We start from the raw sequence: 16228 nt of genomic DNA, 5'->3' as shown, positions 1-16228 counted from the left end.
GATCATAATTTCCAAAGCTTATCGGAGTTATCTCAGCCAGCTCTGGTCTTCAGGCATTTGAGTTGTGAGCTAAAGAAGATTGCAGTATGCTACGAGAGAGTGGTCTTTTTCTTCTTTTTTTTTTTTTTTTTTTTTTTTTAAGAAAATTCTTGACCTAGCGAATATGTCCATAATGGGTACACAATTTTTCCAAGTGATAGAGTGATGTGAAAATTCTGACTATTGGATATGCAACCTATCAAATTCCATATATATATATTCCACATTGTACTGGCATATATAAACTATGCATGCTTACAAGTTACAACACGTACCCACTAGCATATTCTTATGCATTCTCCCATAGTCTGGGTTCCTCTCCATGATAGGAAAGAGCTCTATCAGTAATGACTACTTAGTACTGAGTGGTCTCTTTCTAAATCTTGGTCTGCAATTAAATAGGATTGTGTTTTTTTTTTTTTTTTTTTTGGGGGGGGGGGGGTTGGGGGTGATTAAATAATTAAGAAAAGGTCAAAGAAATAATCTACTCTGGGTTTTTCCAGTTAGATAGGAATTGTTCAAATCAGCTACTATTTAACAGATATGAGCAGCACTGAAATTATGTGCAATGAGAGGTAAGGCTAGTTCATAGTGGAAGTAGGTGGGTGGAGCTGAGAGATGCAATTGGAGGAGAGTAGTGCTTGGGAAAGAGGGGACTTGGGATAGGGGAGGGAGAGGTTGAGGGTGATCCACTGGAGGGGGCGCGATAGTTCTAGGTAAGAGGCTGACTGGAGTATATTCCTACAGCCAAGCCTTTTTAAGCGGTTTGTGATTTTTTATCTTTCTGTTCAGTATGGAGTGGACATGCCGAAAGAATAAAACTTCAAAGAGCTCCTCTGCAATCCTCTCTTTCTCCAACCAAGGGGATCACCTTGGCCTTGCCATGGAGTTTGGCATAGCCTAGACTACCATGATATGCTCAATTCATTAGAAAAAAGGTATATAATGGGGGGAGTCGATCAACATTCGCCAAAGAACCCAACACACCCACCAAGATCTGTTATGGTGTTTCCATAACATCACTTATAAAATGATCAACTTTGGCTAGAGCAAATCCAAAGTTACAATAAAAAATGTGTTACAATCATCAAATGGGTGGAGTATCCCAAAAAAAGGTAAATATTACCATTGATGAGATCTAGATATGGCAGTAGTCTTCTAAACATCAACTCGATTAGATAATTCACCAGAACTAAATCAGACAAAATTCTGGGCACCTTTGGCACAAAAAATAATACAAAAACCATCCTACTCCACCAAAGACAGCTCAATTATCCCTCTGTCTGCTCCCTCAGGCGACGAATGGTGCTCCTCACGGTCACTGCACTAGCAGTACTGGCAACAAAGAAAATATAACAAAGAGTGCATGCATTAGTCCTTCACCTATTCAAAAAATAGTTTCTGGTAAATAATGCTAAAAAGAAATGAAATGTAAAAGACACTTACTTGAGGGTATAAGCACCACCAGCCTTCACCTTACCACAGTCCTTGCATCCCCATATACCAACTGCTTTCCTCTTCACAGCATACTGAGCAGGCAGAGAATACAACAACAAAGTAAGTACTTCAACAACAACAGTAATACAGAACCATCTATCACCAAGTACAGAGAGAGACATGTTTTGTACTCAAGTACGGAGAAAGGAGAGAAGGCAAGCCCCTAAAGTCGGTAGACACGCAAGGGCTTGAATAGATATGATTTGAAATTCACTCAGCAAAAAATTATACATTGACATTGTCATGCAAAATAAAAGACTTATACCCTAGCTACATGCCAGAACTAGAGGGTGTGGAAGACATTAATGAGATTAAACTTTCTAAAAAAATGGGTGGGGTGGGGTGGGATGAAATTGGCAGGGCTCAGGCTGCCAAGAACCAAGTTACATCCTACACTAATGAATCTGAAGCACTCAAAGTGAAATCCCAAAACAGACTTAATAAAAGCCAATATCAATATGGATACACAAATATTACTTGCAATTCAATAAAAAGACAATATAGAGCAGTTGCCCCCTTCCCAAACCTAAGCAGTTATGCTCCTGGATCTCAGTGACTTACTGTCATCTTCAATCCATTTATGGAATTGCAGATAGATAACGCAGTTTATGAAAACATCATTGATCCAGAAAAATATCCAAATGTTAACAAAAATTAAGAAAAAAGAGGCAGATCTCAGTAACTTACTGTCATCTTCAATCCATTTATGAAATTGCAGAAAGATAACGCAGTTTATGACAACATCATTGATCCAGAAACATATCCAAATATTATTGAAAAAAAGAATGCAAAAAGGAAGAGCATCTCAGAAACCATCCCCATAAGCTTCTTCACTGACAATCAAAGTGCAAGGATAACAAAGGAATACTACACATCATTGATGCTCTCCCTCCTCACAAACTTATCTGAAAATATCCAGAATCATGCGTAAAAAGATATAACCCACTAACAAAGAGGATCAACCCATGAAAATCTATATTGGCAGTTGGTACAAAATGATCACAGTTAACCAACTCACACATGGACACATACATGGTTGGATGCATACATGTATACGTTTTCTTATTGACACCTCTTAAAGTGTCAAATAATTTGTAACCTTACTTTTTTTCCCAATCAAAAGAACGTTACAAGTGCTAAATACACCCACGGATGCGACATTACAGTGGAAAAAAATTAAACTCAGTGATCAACCATGACAGTAGAAGAATACCTTGCCACAGAACTCGCAGAAGTACTTGCTGTGCTGGCTGACTTCCATTTTCTTAATTTGCTTCCTCAAACTAGCACCATACCTAGTGCCTGTACCACTCAAAATTGTAACGTAAACAGAAAAGCATACAATATCAAACAATACTAGCAAATTACAATTGGTTGGAAGGGATGGTTACCATATTTGCCAACAATTCCAGCCTTCTTAGTTCTCTTTGTCTATGGAGAGCAGAAACGAAACCAATGATTAATATACATTACGTCACAAGCTTCAGATCCAATTCAGATTCTATAGGCTGCATTGCACTTTCATAAATTTGGTAGGGACAGAAATAACTAGAGAATCCTAGTGAGCTAGCCATTCCAAGCAAGAAGACGCATAGATAATCATAATCACGCACCCTATGAAGTTTGAACAATTTGTCGAATGGAAAGTGGTGCTTTTCTCAACCTTGATACTCATAAAAAAGGAGATAAGCCAGAACCCAGAATTTCCTCTAAGGCATATATTCTAATTCACACAACACAGGCTAATATAGGGCGCATATTGTAATTCTTTCAACATGATCTACTACAAACTAAGCCACACTTCCCCTATGGGAGAGATTCCTAACCTCTGAAAAATAAAATTCTGAACTTTATGATCTGAAAAGACTATTCAGAGCATTCAAACTATCTTATTCTTCTTCTTCTTCTTCTTCTTTTTTTTTTTTTTTTTTTTTTTTAATAAATATCACCTATCATTTTTAGTGATCTTATCCGGACATTTTGGTGCAGAAATATCAAAATAATAGAATCATCCCACTGATGACTCAGGAACAAAAACCCAATGTGAATAATTTTGATGGTTGAGGTTTCAAATATTTACAGTTAAAGTTCATAAACCTAAGTGCCAGACAAATAGAAATGCAACACCGAGACACTTCTTCAAATCAACGCGGAAACTAGCTTCAAAAACTGAACTCAATACTAAACGATTAAGATTCCCGAAGTTTCATACCATTTTAGCAAGTAAGACCAACATCAAATCAACACTTAAACAAGATCATCAGACATTATATCCATATCCCGGTATGCACCTAAAGAAAAACCTTCATAAAGGAAATCCAGAGTAACTCAAGAAGAAGAAACGGGAAGCAGATCTTCAAAAGACCATTCTTAAAGCGGAAAAAACAAAAAAGAACCATAAGTGGGCTATCGCAGACATGATTCAGTATGAAGACTGAGATAACAGTAAGAGAAGGAAGAAGAAGACGAACCATGATTGCTCCCTAAGCTCACGAACTCCTCTTTGCCTTTCCTTGCAGAAGGAAGCGCCTCCAGGGAATGCAAGAACTGCACGATCCCTAGCCCAATATGTCTGATATATACTAGAACGCGATTCAACGTATTTTATTGACTAAAATGTCCTTACCCGTTAGTCCCTAGGGTTTCTTCCCAGTCCCCACAAATCACAACCATTGATTTAAATCACGGTATCGGTTTACGGGTACCCGAATCGGTTGCTGTGGAATATACGTGGGTATTTCTGTAAAAACAAAACCCTAAACTGGGTAATCATGTAATATTTCGGTTTAAAATATTTATACTTAAATACCATTTTTATCCCTATTATGAACTGTAACAAGATTGAGAATGAGGCCACTACTCACTGATCTTGAATCAAGGAGGTTGAAATGCAATTAACAAGAAACCATTGAGAGATTCATTAAGAAAGATTTAGAATCAAAAGCCATAAATGAGAAGTTGAATCAGAGCCATGGCTTTCCTCGTGATTTTTTGACCTCGCATTACCTTACAAGGTGAGAACAAAAATATTGATGTATCACTTTGTTTTACTGTCAAAGCTCAATGAAAGGAAATAGTGGAATGAGGTTGTATGATTTTGATTATTCAGTGGTCTTTGTTATTTTGTGTTGTAATATGAGTATAAGGGCTTTCGTCTCTAATTCGAATCTCCTCACGACTGATCTGTTATACAGGGTAGGTGCGGCTGGGTGTAACCTGGGTTCACCCTTGGGCCTGAATCGTAAAACCAGGCAGGTTCAAGGGGTTCCTCATTATCAAAAAAATGAGTATAAGGGTATTTATGTCTATTTTTGTTTTATGAAGGCATATATGTAACTTACACATGTTTTACTGGTTGTGTTTGGTCACGGTTCTATTCTAGAAATGACGTTTCTTGCCAAAGCTAAAATTTTCCATTTTCTGCCAAAATACTTTTTTTGCTAAAAATGGTGGTGGTGAACATATTTCAAAAACGGTTTCAAAACAGAAAACAGCAACTAGGCATTTGATAAGTCTTGTTTTAGAACAATTTTTGTGTAAATAATCACTAATTACAAAAATGATCGTTTCTGACATGTGTCTAATGGGTTGAGATTACTCAGGTTTGGTTTAATTGAACCAAGCAAGAATCAAGGTCAACCTAGTTAGATCAGAGTTAATTAGGCCGGGTTGGGTTGGCATAAACCCAGGGGCTTGGACATGAGCCCGGCAGGGCTGGGCTAGGCCTGGGCAGTGCTATCAATTCGGCCGAATAATTCGCGAATTATTCGGCCGAACCGAATTTTATCAAAAATTCTGACCGAATCCGAATTAAAAATAAAATTTTGTAAAATTCACGATTTTTTCAAAAGTGAATATAAAACTCGAATAATTCGGACCGAATCCGAATTAAACCAAATTATTCGGTCCACTTAAACAATATTAAAAAAAAAAACAAAAACAAAAACAAAAAAGAACAATAAAAAACAATTTAAAAAAAAAAAAAAACCCAATAAGCTTTTTTGACCGCTTTTTTGACCGAGTCCTTAAATTAATCAATCGAATTATTCCAAATAATTCCCGAATCCGAATTTGCTAACTATGGGCCTGGGTTGAGTTTTGAGGATCCAAGGTTGGGTTACGGTTTTAAAAAACCCAGCCCAGCCCGACCCATATTCACTCCGACTTTGTGGCTTGTGTTTGCCATTTTTATCTTCTCAGGTTATCTTTTCCACCCAAAGAACAATAATCAATTAATCAGGGTTTCTTAATTTATCTTTCTCTAGTGAAATTTCTTCCTCTCTATTTTTCTTTACTTAACATTTTTTCTGTGTCATGACAGATAAGGTTAAGCATGACAACTGTCGGAATATGATGGTGACAATCCTGTTCAAGTGATTTTGTTCAGGTGGAACTTTTATATTCACTGCCCTCATGAGGTTAACAAGGTTTTTTAAAATCTAATTTTAATTGTACTATTTTTTCCTGGGGGTAACAAGATCTCTTTTTTTCATTTTAGTTGGACGATGCCGAACCTTTGTTCATAGTGCCATTCCCAGGGTTATTATCCCCTCGTTTTCAATATGCTCGACCAGATAACTTGGGTAAATATGTTCTTACCAAAAGTTTTTCCCCATCTTTTATTAGTTATTGAATGTCGAATTTGGAATGCAACAAATGCCAATACCCATTTGTATGACTCCAGACATGCTGAACCTCCCATCGTACTCTCCACTAGTCCTTCCACCATACTCCCCAGGACCATTACAGCCCCCTAGAACTTTACCCCCCCTCTAGACCTTTATAATCCCCTAGACGTTTACCCCCCTCTGGACCTTATCCACCTCTAGACCTTTACCCGTCCTAAGACCTTTACAACCTCTAGGAACTCGGCATTATCAGTCCAGTCATACTTCTCCTCCCTTTGGACCTTTACAATCCTTAGGACTTTTACCCCTCTCTGGATCTTTACAATTCATAGGACTTTTATCCTTCCTTGGACCTTTACAACCCCTAGGACCTCAGCATCATCAAGCCAATCATGTGGAACTTTTATATTCACTGCCCTCATAAAGGTTAACAAGATTTTTTTTATACTATTTTTTTTTTGGGGGGGGGGCTAACAAGATCATTTTTTTTCTTTTTAATTGGACGATGCCGAACCTTTGTTCATGGTGGCATTCCCAGGGTTATTATCTCATTGTTTTCAATATGCTCGACTAGATAACTTGGGTAAGTCTGTCCTTACGAAACGTTTTTTTCCCCTCTTTTATTAGTTATTGAATGTTGAATATAGAATGCAACAGATGCCAATGCCCATTTGTATGACGCTAGACATGCTGAACCTCTCATTGTACTCTCCACTAGTCCTTCCACCATAACCTCTAGGACCTTTACAACCCCTTGGACCTTTACCCCCATCTCTAGACCTTTACAACCCCTTGGACCTTTATACCCTTCTAGACTTGTACAAACGCTTGGAATCTTTACCCTTCTATGAACCTTTACAATCCTCAGGACCTTTACCCCCCTCTGGACCTTTGCAATCCCCATAACCTTTACCCCACCTTGGACCTTTACAACCCTCGGGACCTTGGCATCATCAACCAGTCATACTCCTCCCTCTAGACCTTTACAATCCTCAGGGCATTTACCCCCCTCTAGACCTTTACAATCCCCAAGATCTTTACCCCTCATTTGACCTTTACAACCCCTAGGATCTCAGCATCATTAGGCCAGTCATGCAGAACTTTACCTCACAATTGATCTGTTATACGAGTTAGGTGTGGCTGGTGTAACTGGGTTTATCCTTGGGCCTGAAACGTAAAATCGGGTAGGTTCAAGGGGTTCCTTGTTAGCAAAAAAATGAGTATATGGGTATTTATGTCTTTTTATTTTTTATTTTATGAGGGCATATTTGTAACTTATACATATTTTACTGGCTATGTTTGGTAGCGGTTATGTTCCGGAATAATGTTTCTTACCAAAGCTAAAATTTTCCATTTTTGTGCTAAAAAATGGTGTTTGGTAAACTTGTTTCAGAAACGATTTCAAAATAGAAAACAACAGCTAATCGTTCGATAAGTCTTGTTCTAGAACAATTTTTGTGTGCATAATCACTAATTACAAAAATGATCGTTTCTGACATGTGTCTAAGTGTTGAGATTACTCAGGTTTGGTTTAATTGAACTAGGTAAGAATCAGGATCAACCTAGTTATATTAGGATCAATCAAGGTCGGATTGGATTGGCATAAACCCGACAGGGTTGGGCTTGAACATGAGCCCAACAGGGCCAAGTTGGGCTTAGGTTGAGTTTTGAAGATCTAAGGTTGGATTACGGTTTTAAGAAAGCCAACCCAACCTAAACCATGTTAATCCTGACTTTGTGGCTCATGTTAGCCATTTTTATCTTCCTAGGTTATCTTTTCCACTCAAGAACAAGAATCAATTAATCAAGGTTTCTTAATTTCTCCTTCTCTAGTGAAATTTCTTCCTCTCTCTGTTTTTCTTTACTTAACAGATGAGGTTAAGCGTGACAAACTGTCAGAATATGATGGTGACAATCATGTTCAAGTGATTTTGTTCATGCGGAACTTTTATATTCACTACCCTCATAAGGTGAACAAGATTTTTTAAAATCTAATTTTAATTATACTATTTTTTTTTTTTTGGTGGGGCGAGGGGGGGCTAACAAGATCTCTTTTTTTCTTTTTGGTTGGACAATGCCGTGCCTTTGTTTCATGGTGGCATTCCCAGGGTTATTATCTCATTATTTTCAATATGCACGACCAGATAACTTGGTTAAGTTTGTCCTACCAAAATTTTTTTTCCCATCTTTTATTAGTTATTGAATCTAGAATCTATAATGCAACAGATGCCAATGCCCATTTGTATGGCGCTAGACATGTTGAACGTCCCATCATACTCCCCACTAGTCCTTCCACCATACCCCCCCAGGACCTTTACAACTCCCTGGATCTTTATCCCCTTTGGACATTTACAATCTTCAGGACTTTTATCCCCCTCAGGACCTTTACAATCCCCAAGACCTTTACCCCCCTCTGGACCTTTACAATTCCTAAGACCTTTACCCCTCCTTGGACCTTTACAACCCCCATGACGTATCATCAGGCCAGTCATACTCCTCCTCCCACTGGACACCCCTAGGATCTTCTTCACTACAGAGGTGGTCACAAAGATTGAGTAGTATGGGGAACCACCCCCAAAACCTTTAAAATCCCATGGATCTTTACCCTCCCTCTGGATCTTTAGCCCTCTGGACCTTTACAATCCCCAAGACCTTGGCATCATTAGGCCAGTCATACTCCGCCCACTGGATGTCCATCACGATCTTCTTTAGTAAAGAGGCGGTTCTCATAGAGATCGGGTAGTAGGGGGAAACACCCCCAGGATCTTCTTCAGCACAGAGGTGGATCTCACAAAGATCAAGTAGAAGGGGGAACCCCAAACGGTGAGTCAGGAGCAGCACCCCCACCACAAACTTGGTGATCATGGAGAAGGGGCTCTGATCTCCATTTAATACTTGAACATTTTTTTAGCAAAATATGTTAGTTGTTTTTTTCACACATGGTTTTTGAATGCTACCAAGGATTAAAGTATCGGTATCGGTCACCGTATCGGTCGGTCAAAATTAAGATACGTATCGGAGGGTATCGTATCGTATCGGAGATACGCTAAGACACGCACATAAATGGATAGGGAACACATTTTTATACACTTTTGCATAAAAAAATAGTTAAAAAAAGCTATATATAACATGTAGAATGCTTAAATACTTAAGTAGAGGGTATCGTATTGATAGACAAATATATTGAGTTGAAAATGTTCAAAATGATGAGGTTTGAGTTTCTTACAGTTTTTTCTTTCCTCATTGCCATTGCCACTGTGATGAGTGCCGTGAAGAGTGTCGTGGTGGTTCAAATCCTTGGCAAGGACCTTCTTCTTCAATAGGAGCAACTACGATGATATTCTGCACTTGTCGAATATAGGCACAATATTTACCCCAGTCGAAATATTTATGGTAGTGGGTCTCCCATTCATTGTAGAAAAATTAAATTTTTTTTATAGAAGTTGTAGATTAAATGTTTTTAAAGAACATATAAAAAATCAACAAAGTGTGGACCAATATATTTGAGTAGATCTGAGAAATAAAAAAAAAAATTTGAAACCCTCACTTTTTTGGGGAAAAAATGTGGGTTTCATTTGAAATCATGTATTTAGTAATTATAAGTTATGACATTATTTTTAAGAGTTGAATGAACTAAATTTTCTAAAAAAAAAATTTGGGGGATTTTTTTTTTTTTAAATTAATTTTGAAATAAAAAAATTAAAAAAATATATTTTTTTGAGAAAAATAAAAAATTTCCATGGAAGTTGTAGAACACTTGTTTTTACATAACATATAAAAAATCTAGAAAATTGTTGGTGAGAGTGTGAAGTGTTTGTTTCAAACAACAAAAAATTCACACTTAAGTAGCCGTATCGTACCGATATAGTACGATACAGCTCGATACTATAGGATACCTTCGATACATACCGATACTCTCGGCAATTTTCAGATCTTCAAAAGTTCGTATCGTAGAGTATCGTACGTATCGGTATCGATACGGTATGGCATGATACCATACGTACGATACGTCGATACACAAAAAGAGGCCCGAACTTCCCCGTAGCGTATCGAAATATATCGTGTCGATGCCTATCGATACGGATACGTATCGACCGATACGGCACGATACGCACCGATACTTAAAACCATGAATGCTACATTTTTGAACTTGTAATTTTGGTGTGATACATTTTGGTTTCCCATGGAGTGCTCGATTTCTTTTTCTTTTTTTCATTTTTTTTTCTCTTCTTCTTCTTCTTTTTGCTACAATACATGTTTTCTTTCCTTTCATGGGTTGACCTACCATTTTAAGTAGTTTCCCAGTATAACATCCCTCTGATTGGGTGGTGAAGATGGTGAGAGGATTACTTTTCTTGTTGATTGATATCGTACTTCTCCTTAAAAATGATTGTCTAGGCCTTCAGCCTGACCAATCTCACTGGCCCATATTGACCCCACAACAGCATGGATCGAGTCATACTGGGGTTAAATGAGAACCATTTAACTTTCACTGAAAGTAGTAAAGAGCACTAAACATCTCCATGTGAGTGGCCCAAGGTGTGCCTAGTGGGAGTCGAATTTAAGACGTCTGCTAAGTTTACGGCTCGTACCAAGTTCGCTGCTCACCAATTGAGCTACCCCTTTAGAGCATGTGAATTGAGCTAGTGAATAGGTTTAGGGTGTAAGTTTGGAGAAGTCATATTGCAAGTTAAGTTATCTTGAGTAACAATTCAGGTGGCTGGCTCACCAATTCAATTGTCCAGCCAATGGTCAATTATCACTCATATCCTTCTCTCTTTATATGGTCCTCATCATCGACTGGATCTGAAGTGGTAAATCTTAGAGCACATCAATCCTTCTCTCCATTCCTTGTCATATTTGTTCATCTGGATGGGAAAAACTATTTGATATGGTCTCATTCTTATGTTTCTCGCCATTAATGCCTTTGGATATACTGGTTATCTAATAATTGCAACAGTTTAGCCTACTACTCCTAGTCAACTCAGGACTAGTGGAGTTCTAGGTTATTTGATGCTGGACTCTTGCGTAATCATTAATTCTCACCAACTAGTTTAAAAATCTCTTTCCCAAGTTAATCAATTAGATTGGATCTATATTCTCCATGGACGAATAAAAAACGGGTACCAACACCAAAGTTTTTGGTCACCAAGAGTGGAGAGAATCTCTTCTTCCCCGTGGTTTGACAATATGATTGGATTCTGGATGTAGAGATTTTTATCATTAACTCCACCTTTTATTATTATTTTTTTAAATTATAAAATACATTTTCTTAGATGAATAAGAGGTATCATGTGGATTAAGAGTCTGTAAATTGGCCCAAACTTTGTGGGAAAAAGATTTTAAAAGAAAAAGGCATAGAAAATGTAGTGGAAATCATCATTTGCCTTAAGAGTTGGTTGAGTACTAAATGGTATTCATATTAGCATGGAAGACATCGGCAACCAACCACTACAAGCCTCAGACAATCAATATTTAAAAACTAGAGTGAAATAAGGCTGGCTTTGGCAGCCTAACCCTAGGTCCCCTAAACTCCACTCAGGCCCAACCCAACCCTAGGTCAGGTTAAGATATCTCAGCCTATGCCCAACCTTTCCAGGCTCATGCTGACCCAACCCAACCTTAAATTGACCTAGATTGGGCCGAGTGGGCCCTGATTAGTCCTAATTTTTTTCCGACTCTACTTTTGCTATTTGTGTCCTATGTATTAAAAAAAAAAAAAAAGTAATAAAAGAATACCAATTGATCAATAAACAATTAAAATTATTGAAGTGCAAATTGTACGACACAATAATAGATGTTTAAGACACCGACTCAAAAAGTAATCACATCTAATGCCTATTGCCAGAAATGAACTGAAATATCCATAGATCACAAACAATTAATTATCACATTAATAAGTAAGGGAAATGTTATAACACAATGTCCTTTTTTTTTTTTTGTTAATATAACATATATATAAACACAATAAGTCAATAATATATTATAGAAATCAGTGCCTAGTTAGGCCAGGTCGGGTTGGGCTAGGCCTAGGCCTCAACTCATGGCCGGCCTGACCTTGGTTTAAGGTCAGTGTTTTGCAATCCTAACAAGCCCTTAGTGTCAGAAATCTTAATCCAAGCCCTGTTCAGGTTCAGGACAAGTTCAGACCAACAGAGCCAACTTACACCCATATTAATAAAACTAAAAGAGGTATAATTGAAAACATATAAAAAAAGATTGGGTGCTAATTCAAAGGACTATCCATTCATGGATTGTGTCAACATTGGCTCCGGCTCAAATAATTTTCACATGTCCAAGCTGAAAATTTTGTTAGATTTTAAATATCTCACATAAACTCTAATCCCTAAACGATGAAACCCGAAACCCTAAAACCCTATAAAACCTAAACCTTAAAACCTTAAATCTTAGAACCTTAAAATCTTAAACTCTAAGCCCTAAATCATAAACCCTGAACAATGTATGCATAGATGGTGTCATTATCATCGACTTGGGTTTAAAGATAATTTTATCCTATCTAAGTCAGAAATTAAGGCTTGTCAACCTATCTTTTTAAATTATGGATCGTGATTTAGTCCCAAGCATTTCACCCCCGGGGGTTTCTTGAAATATGTATAATAATTTTATTTTTTTGGTAGAAGATTATGTATAATATATGATGTTATTTTGGGTGACTTGCATGTGAATCCTGGAACGTTACTCGTTGTGAAGCTATCTAATCCTTGAATTTTTTATTTACTTTTGGGTAACCAAGCTCTAGTCCTTCAAATGAGGTGGTAAGATATATAGTAGTGTTAGACTATATAATTAAGCTTTCTTATGTATTATATTTACAGATATTGCCATTACCAAAATTGCCTTAGTTTCAAATTTGGCTATACCAGAAATATGACCCCCTTGGCAGCATTTGATATGGTGATCAATGCTTGGTAAATAATATGGCCAATATAATTAGCCTATTGATATCCAAGCCAACTATATTTTTGGTGACCAAGCTCCATTCGTTTCAGTGTAAAATAATATTGTTACAATAATTATATGGTGTATGAGTCTAAAAACTATCTTATACATTATTTCACTTAATCACATAGTAAAATTTTGAAAAATTACTTTGGTTGTGAACCCACGTAGCAGGTAAGTTCCTGCAACCTTTATAGTAGCAAAAATTTCATCCCATCACCTGAACGAGTTTGGATCACACGAGAACTAAAATTCAGGGCCTTATTCGTTGCTTTTTGTCAACACATGTATTCCACTAAACAACATTACCTGGATATCCTTTTGGCCACCTCCTTTTATCTTTATTTATTTCGTTCGACTTTAATTAGTTTTTTTTTTTGCTAACGATGGGTATTGAGGCCTTTGGCCTATAACTAGTCCCGCGGACCTATACTAACCCTACAACTGCATGGACCAGGTCATACCAGAGTTAAATGAGAATCATTCAACTTTCATTGAAAGTAGTAAAAAGCATTAAACACCCTCATGTGAGTGGCCCAATGTGTGCCTAGTGGAAGTCGAACTTAGGACGTCCGAGGTTACAGTTCGTACCAAATTCATTGCTCACCAACTGTGCTACCCCCTGGGTTAGACCTTGCTTAACCAATTATTTAAAAAAAAATTATCAACATCTTTATACATATATATATATATATCTAGCATATTTTATCTAGCATCCCATTTTAAATTTAATCCCATTTCTACACAATGGTTTTTTTTTTCTTTTGGATATCAGTATCCATATTTGTAATAATGATCTTTTTTTTTTTATTAAATCCTATAGAGGCCAGTTAACCCACAATCTTAAGGTTCACAAAACTCCATAGGGTTTTAATATAAGTCCAAATGCCCTTCTGAGATCCACTTCCGTTCATATGAAATCCATGGTGAATGAATCACTCTCACTAAAAGAGAACTTGGTCCATGAAAGAAAATGAGAGACTCTTTCACCCATAGAATTATTAAAAGAATATTTTAAACTTCTACTAAATCCTATAAGGAGGGTTTGTAAACCTTAGGATGATGGGTGATTGATGACTAAATGGGATATTAAATTAAAAAAATTGATGAAGAGGATAATGGAAACAATGTATCTTTTGATCCGAAATCTGCTTCTTAGAAAAAAAAAAAAAAAAAAAAAAAAAAAGGAAATCCGCTTCAAGTGCCAACACCTGCCCCACTCAAGTACGTTCAGGTGATCACACATGTATATGATTCAATCACTCGCTAAATATAACAAAATACCCACTAAAGCCATCTCATTGTCAATTACCTGTGGCCTCCCGCCTCCCCTTGTCCGTCTCCAATCCACCCATTTTTTTTCTGAAACTCTCTCTCTCATAATCGCTTTCTTTCCTTCCTCTTTCTCAGGCATAAAGGAAGGCACAGGATAAGAAAGTGAAATCTCTCCACCTTCTTCATCGGTTAGGAAGGAACTAAATTAAGAAAAGGAATTAATGGATGTTACCCCAAAGACACAGATCTTCCAAATCGAGCTCCACACTTCTTCAGAGCATCGATCAATTAGTTTAACGACAATGTCGTCGTTGCTGCAATTCCTCCTCCAGTTCGTATTCTTACTCTACATTTCCATTAACGGATCCTCAACGAATCCCTCCAAAGAATCATCTGTGATTCACTTTGATATGATTCACAAACACGCCCCAGAGCTCATGGGTGGGAAGATCTTAAGCCGCTCCGATCGCATCAAAGAGCTCCTCCATGGCGATAAGGTTCGCATGGAGATGATCTCTCACAAGGGCAAGCTCAGGCATGAGTTAGGAGCAAGAAGAAGGGCGTCTCGCCTGCACGGTAGTGGCCATCATGGCTATGGCCATGGCCATCACAAGGATAACTTTTCCTTCTCTCTTCCAATGTTGTCTGGGATCTATGCCAGTACAGCTACCTATTATGTACCGTTCAGAGTAGGTACTCCAGCCCAGAAATTCCTATTGGTAGCAGATACGGGTAGCGACATCACCTGGGTGAATTGCCACACGGAACATTCTAGAACATCCCACGCAGAACATTCTAGAAGGAAACATTTAAGAACCTTCCATTCAGAACGTTCTAGAACCTTCCGAACTGTACCCTGTTCTACAAAATTATGTCGAGAAGGTTTCATCCCTTTAATGTCTACGGTAAATTGTCCGACGCCCAAATCACCGTGTACCTACTCGTACGGGTACACTAATGGGGCATTTGCTAATGGCATTTTTGCTCATGACTCCGTGACGGTCAACTTAATCAACGGTCGTAAGAAGAAGATCCCTGGGATCTTAATTGGTTGCACACATCAATGGAAGTCAATGAATCCCATTGGTCTAGGTAACGCAGACGGTATCTTGGGTCTATCAATGAACACCCATACCTTTGTCTTTAACGTCTTGAAGAAGTTCCGTGGGAAATTTTCTTACTGTTTGGTAGACCACTTGAGCCCAAAGAACATATCAAATTTCCTCACATTCGGCCACAAGAAGATGCCTCCGAACATGAAATTCACCGAATTGGGCAATTCGGTAGACTTGTACGGTGTGACGGTGGACGGAATTTACGTCGACGGTGTGAAATTGGATATACCCGGCGAGGTTTGGGATCTTGATACCGGTCGAGGAATGGTGGTTGACTCCGGTTTTAGTTTGACCGCTTGGGTTCAAGAGGCATATGATCCGATCATGGCAGCCCTTGAGATACCATTACTGAAAAGGTTCTCAAGGGCTGAGTTTGATGGCTTTGAGTCCTGCTTTGAGGTCCCAAGTGAAGACAAAGAGGGACGAGAGTTAGTGTTGGATGAGTCTTTAGTGCCTAAGTTGGAGATTGAGTTTAAGTTTGGGGCTCGATTTCAGCCACCTGTTAAGAGCTATTTTCTTGACGTAGATGATGGGGTGAGGTGTATTATGTTTACTGAGGCGCCAGATAATGAAGGCGAAGGAAATTACGTCTCTATCCTTGGAAACATAATGCAACAGAATTACATGTGGGAGTTCGATACCTTGCGGAATCGATTGGGATTTGCACCTTCCTCTTGTGAGCTTCGCCATCACCACCATCAAAAGTTACCATAA

At 38.0% G+C, this 16228-nt stretch overlaps 2 protein-coding genes and 3 non-coding genes across 5 annotated transcripts; 1 reads left to right on the top strand and 4 right to left on the bottom strand.

Annotated features, from left to right (window-relative positions):
- Positions 1 to 1062: 1062 nt before the first annotated feature.
- Positions 1063 to 4147, bottom strand: LOC122059959 (60S ribosomal protein L37a-1-like). Its single transcript, XM_042623060.1, has 5 exons — positions 4008 to 4147; positions 2928 to 2967; positions 2750 to 2838; positions 1486 to 1568; positions 1063 to 1374 (listed from the first exon to the last, which is right to left on the bottom strand). Exons 1-5 carry the CDS (start codon positions 4008 to 4010, stop codon positions 1311 to 1313), a joined length of 279 nt encoding a protein of 92 aa, XP_042478994.1. The 5' UTR covers positions 4011 to 4147; the 3' UTR covers positions 1063 to 1310.
- LOC122060296 lies at positions 2078 to 2166 on the bottom strand. Its single transcript, XR_006134324.1, has one exon. It is a non-coding gene; the product is annotated as a small nucleolar RNA snoR27 (small nucleolar RNA).
- On the bottom strand, positions 2204 to 2292 carry LOC122060297. Its single transcript, XR_006134325.1, has one exon. It is a non-coding gene; the product is annotated as a small nucleolar RNA snoR27 (small nucleolar RNA).
- On the bottom strand, positions 2335 to 2423 carry LOC122060295. Its single transcript, XR_006134323.1, has one exon. It is a non-coding gene; the product is annotated as a small nucleolar RNA snoR26 (small nucleolar RNA).
- Positions 4148 to 14701: 10554 nt separating the features above from the next.
- LOC122059850 (aspartic proteinase NANA, chloroplast-like) lies at positions 14702 to 16228 on the top strand. The gene has a single exon (XM_042622894.1). The coding sequence runs from the start codon at positions 14702 to 14704 to the stop codon at positions 16226 to 16228; it is 1527 nt and encodes a 508-aa protein (XP_042478828.1).

This window comes from Macadamia integrifolia, chromosome 13, assembly GCF_013358625.1.
Source record: "Macadamia integrifolia cultivar HAES 741 chromosome 13, SCU_Mint_v3, whole genome shotgun sequence".
Classification (NCBI taxonomy): Eukaryota; Viridiplantae; Streptophyta; class Magnoliopsida; order Proteales; family Proteaceae; genus Macadamia; species Macadamia integrifolia.
This window is presented reverse-complemented; position numbering and strand designations above follow the sequence as displayed.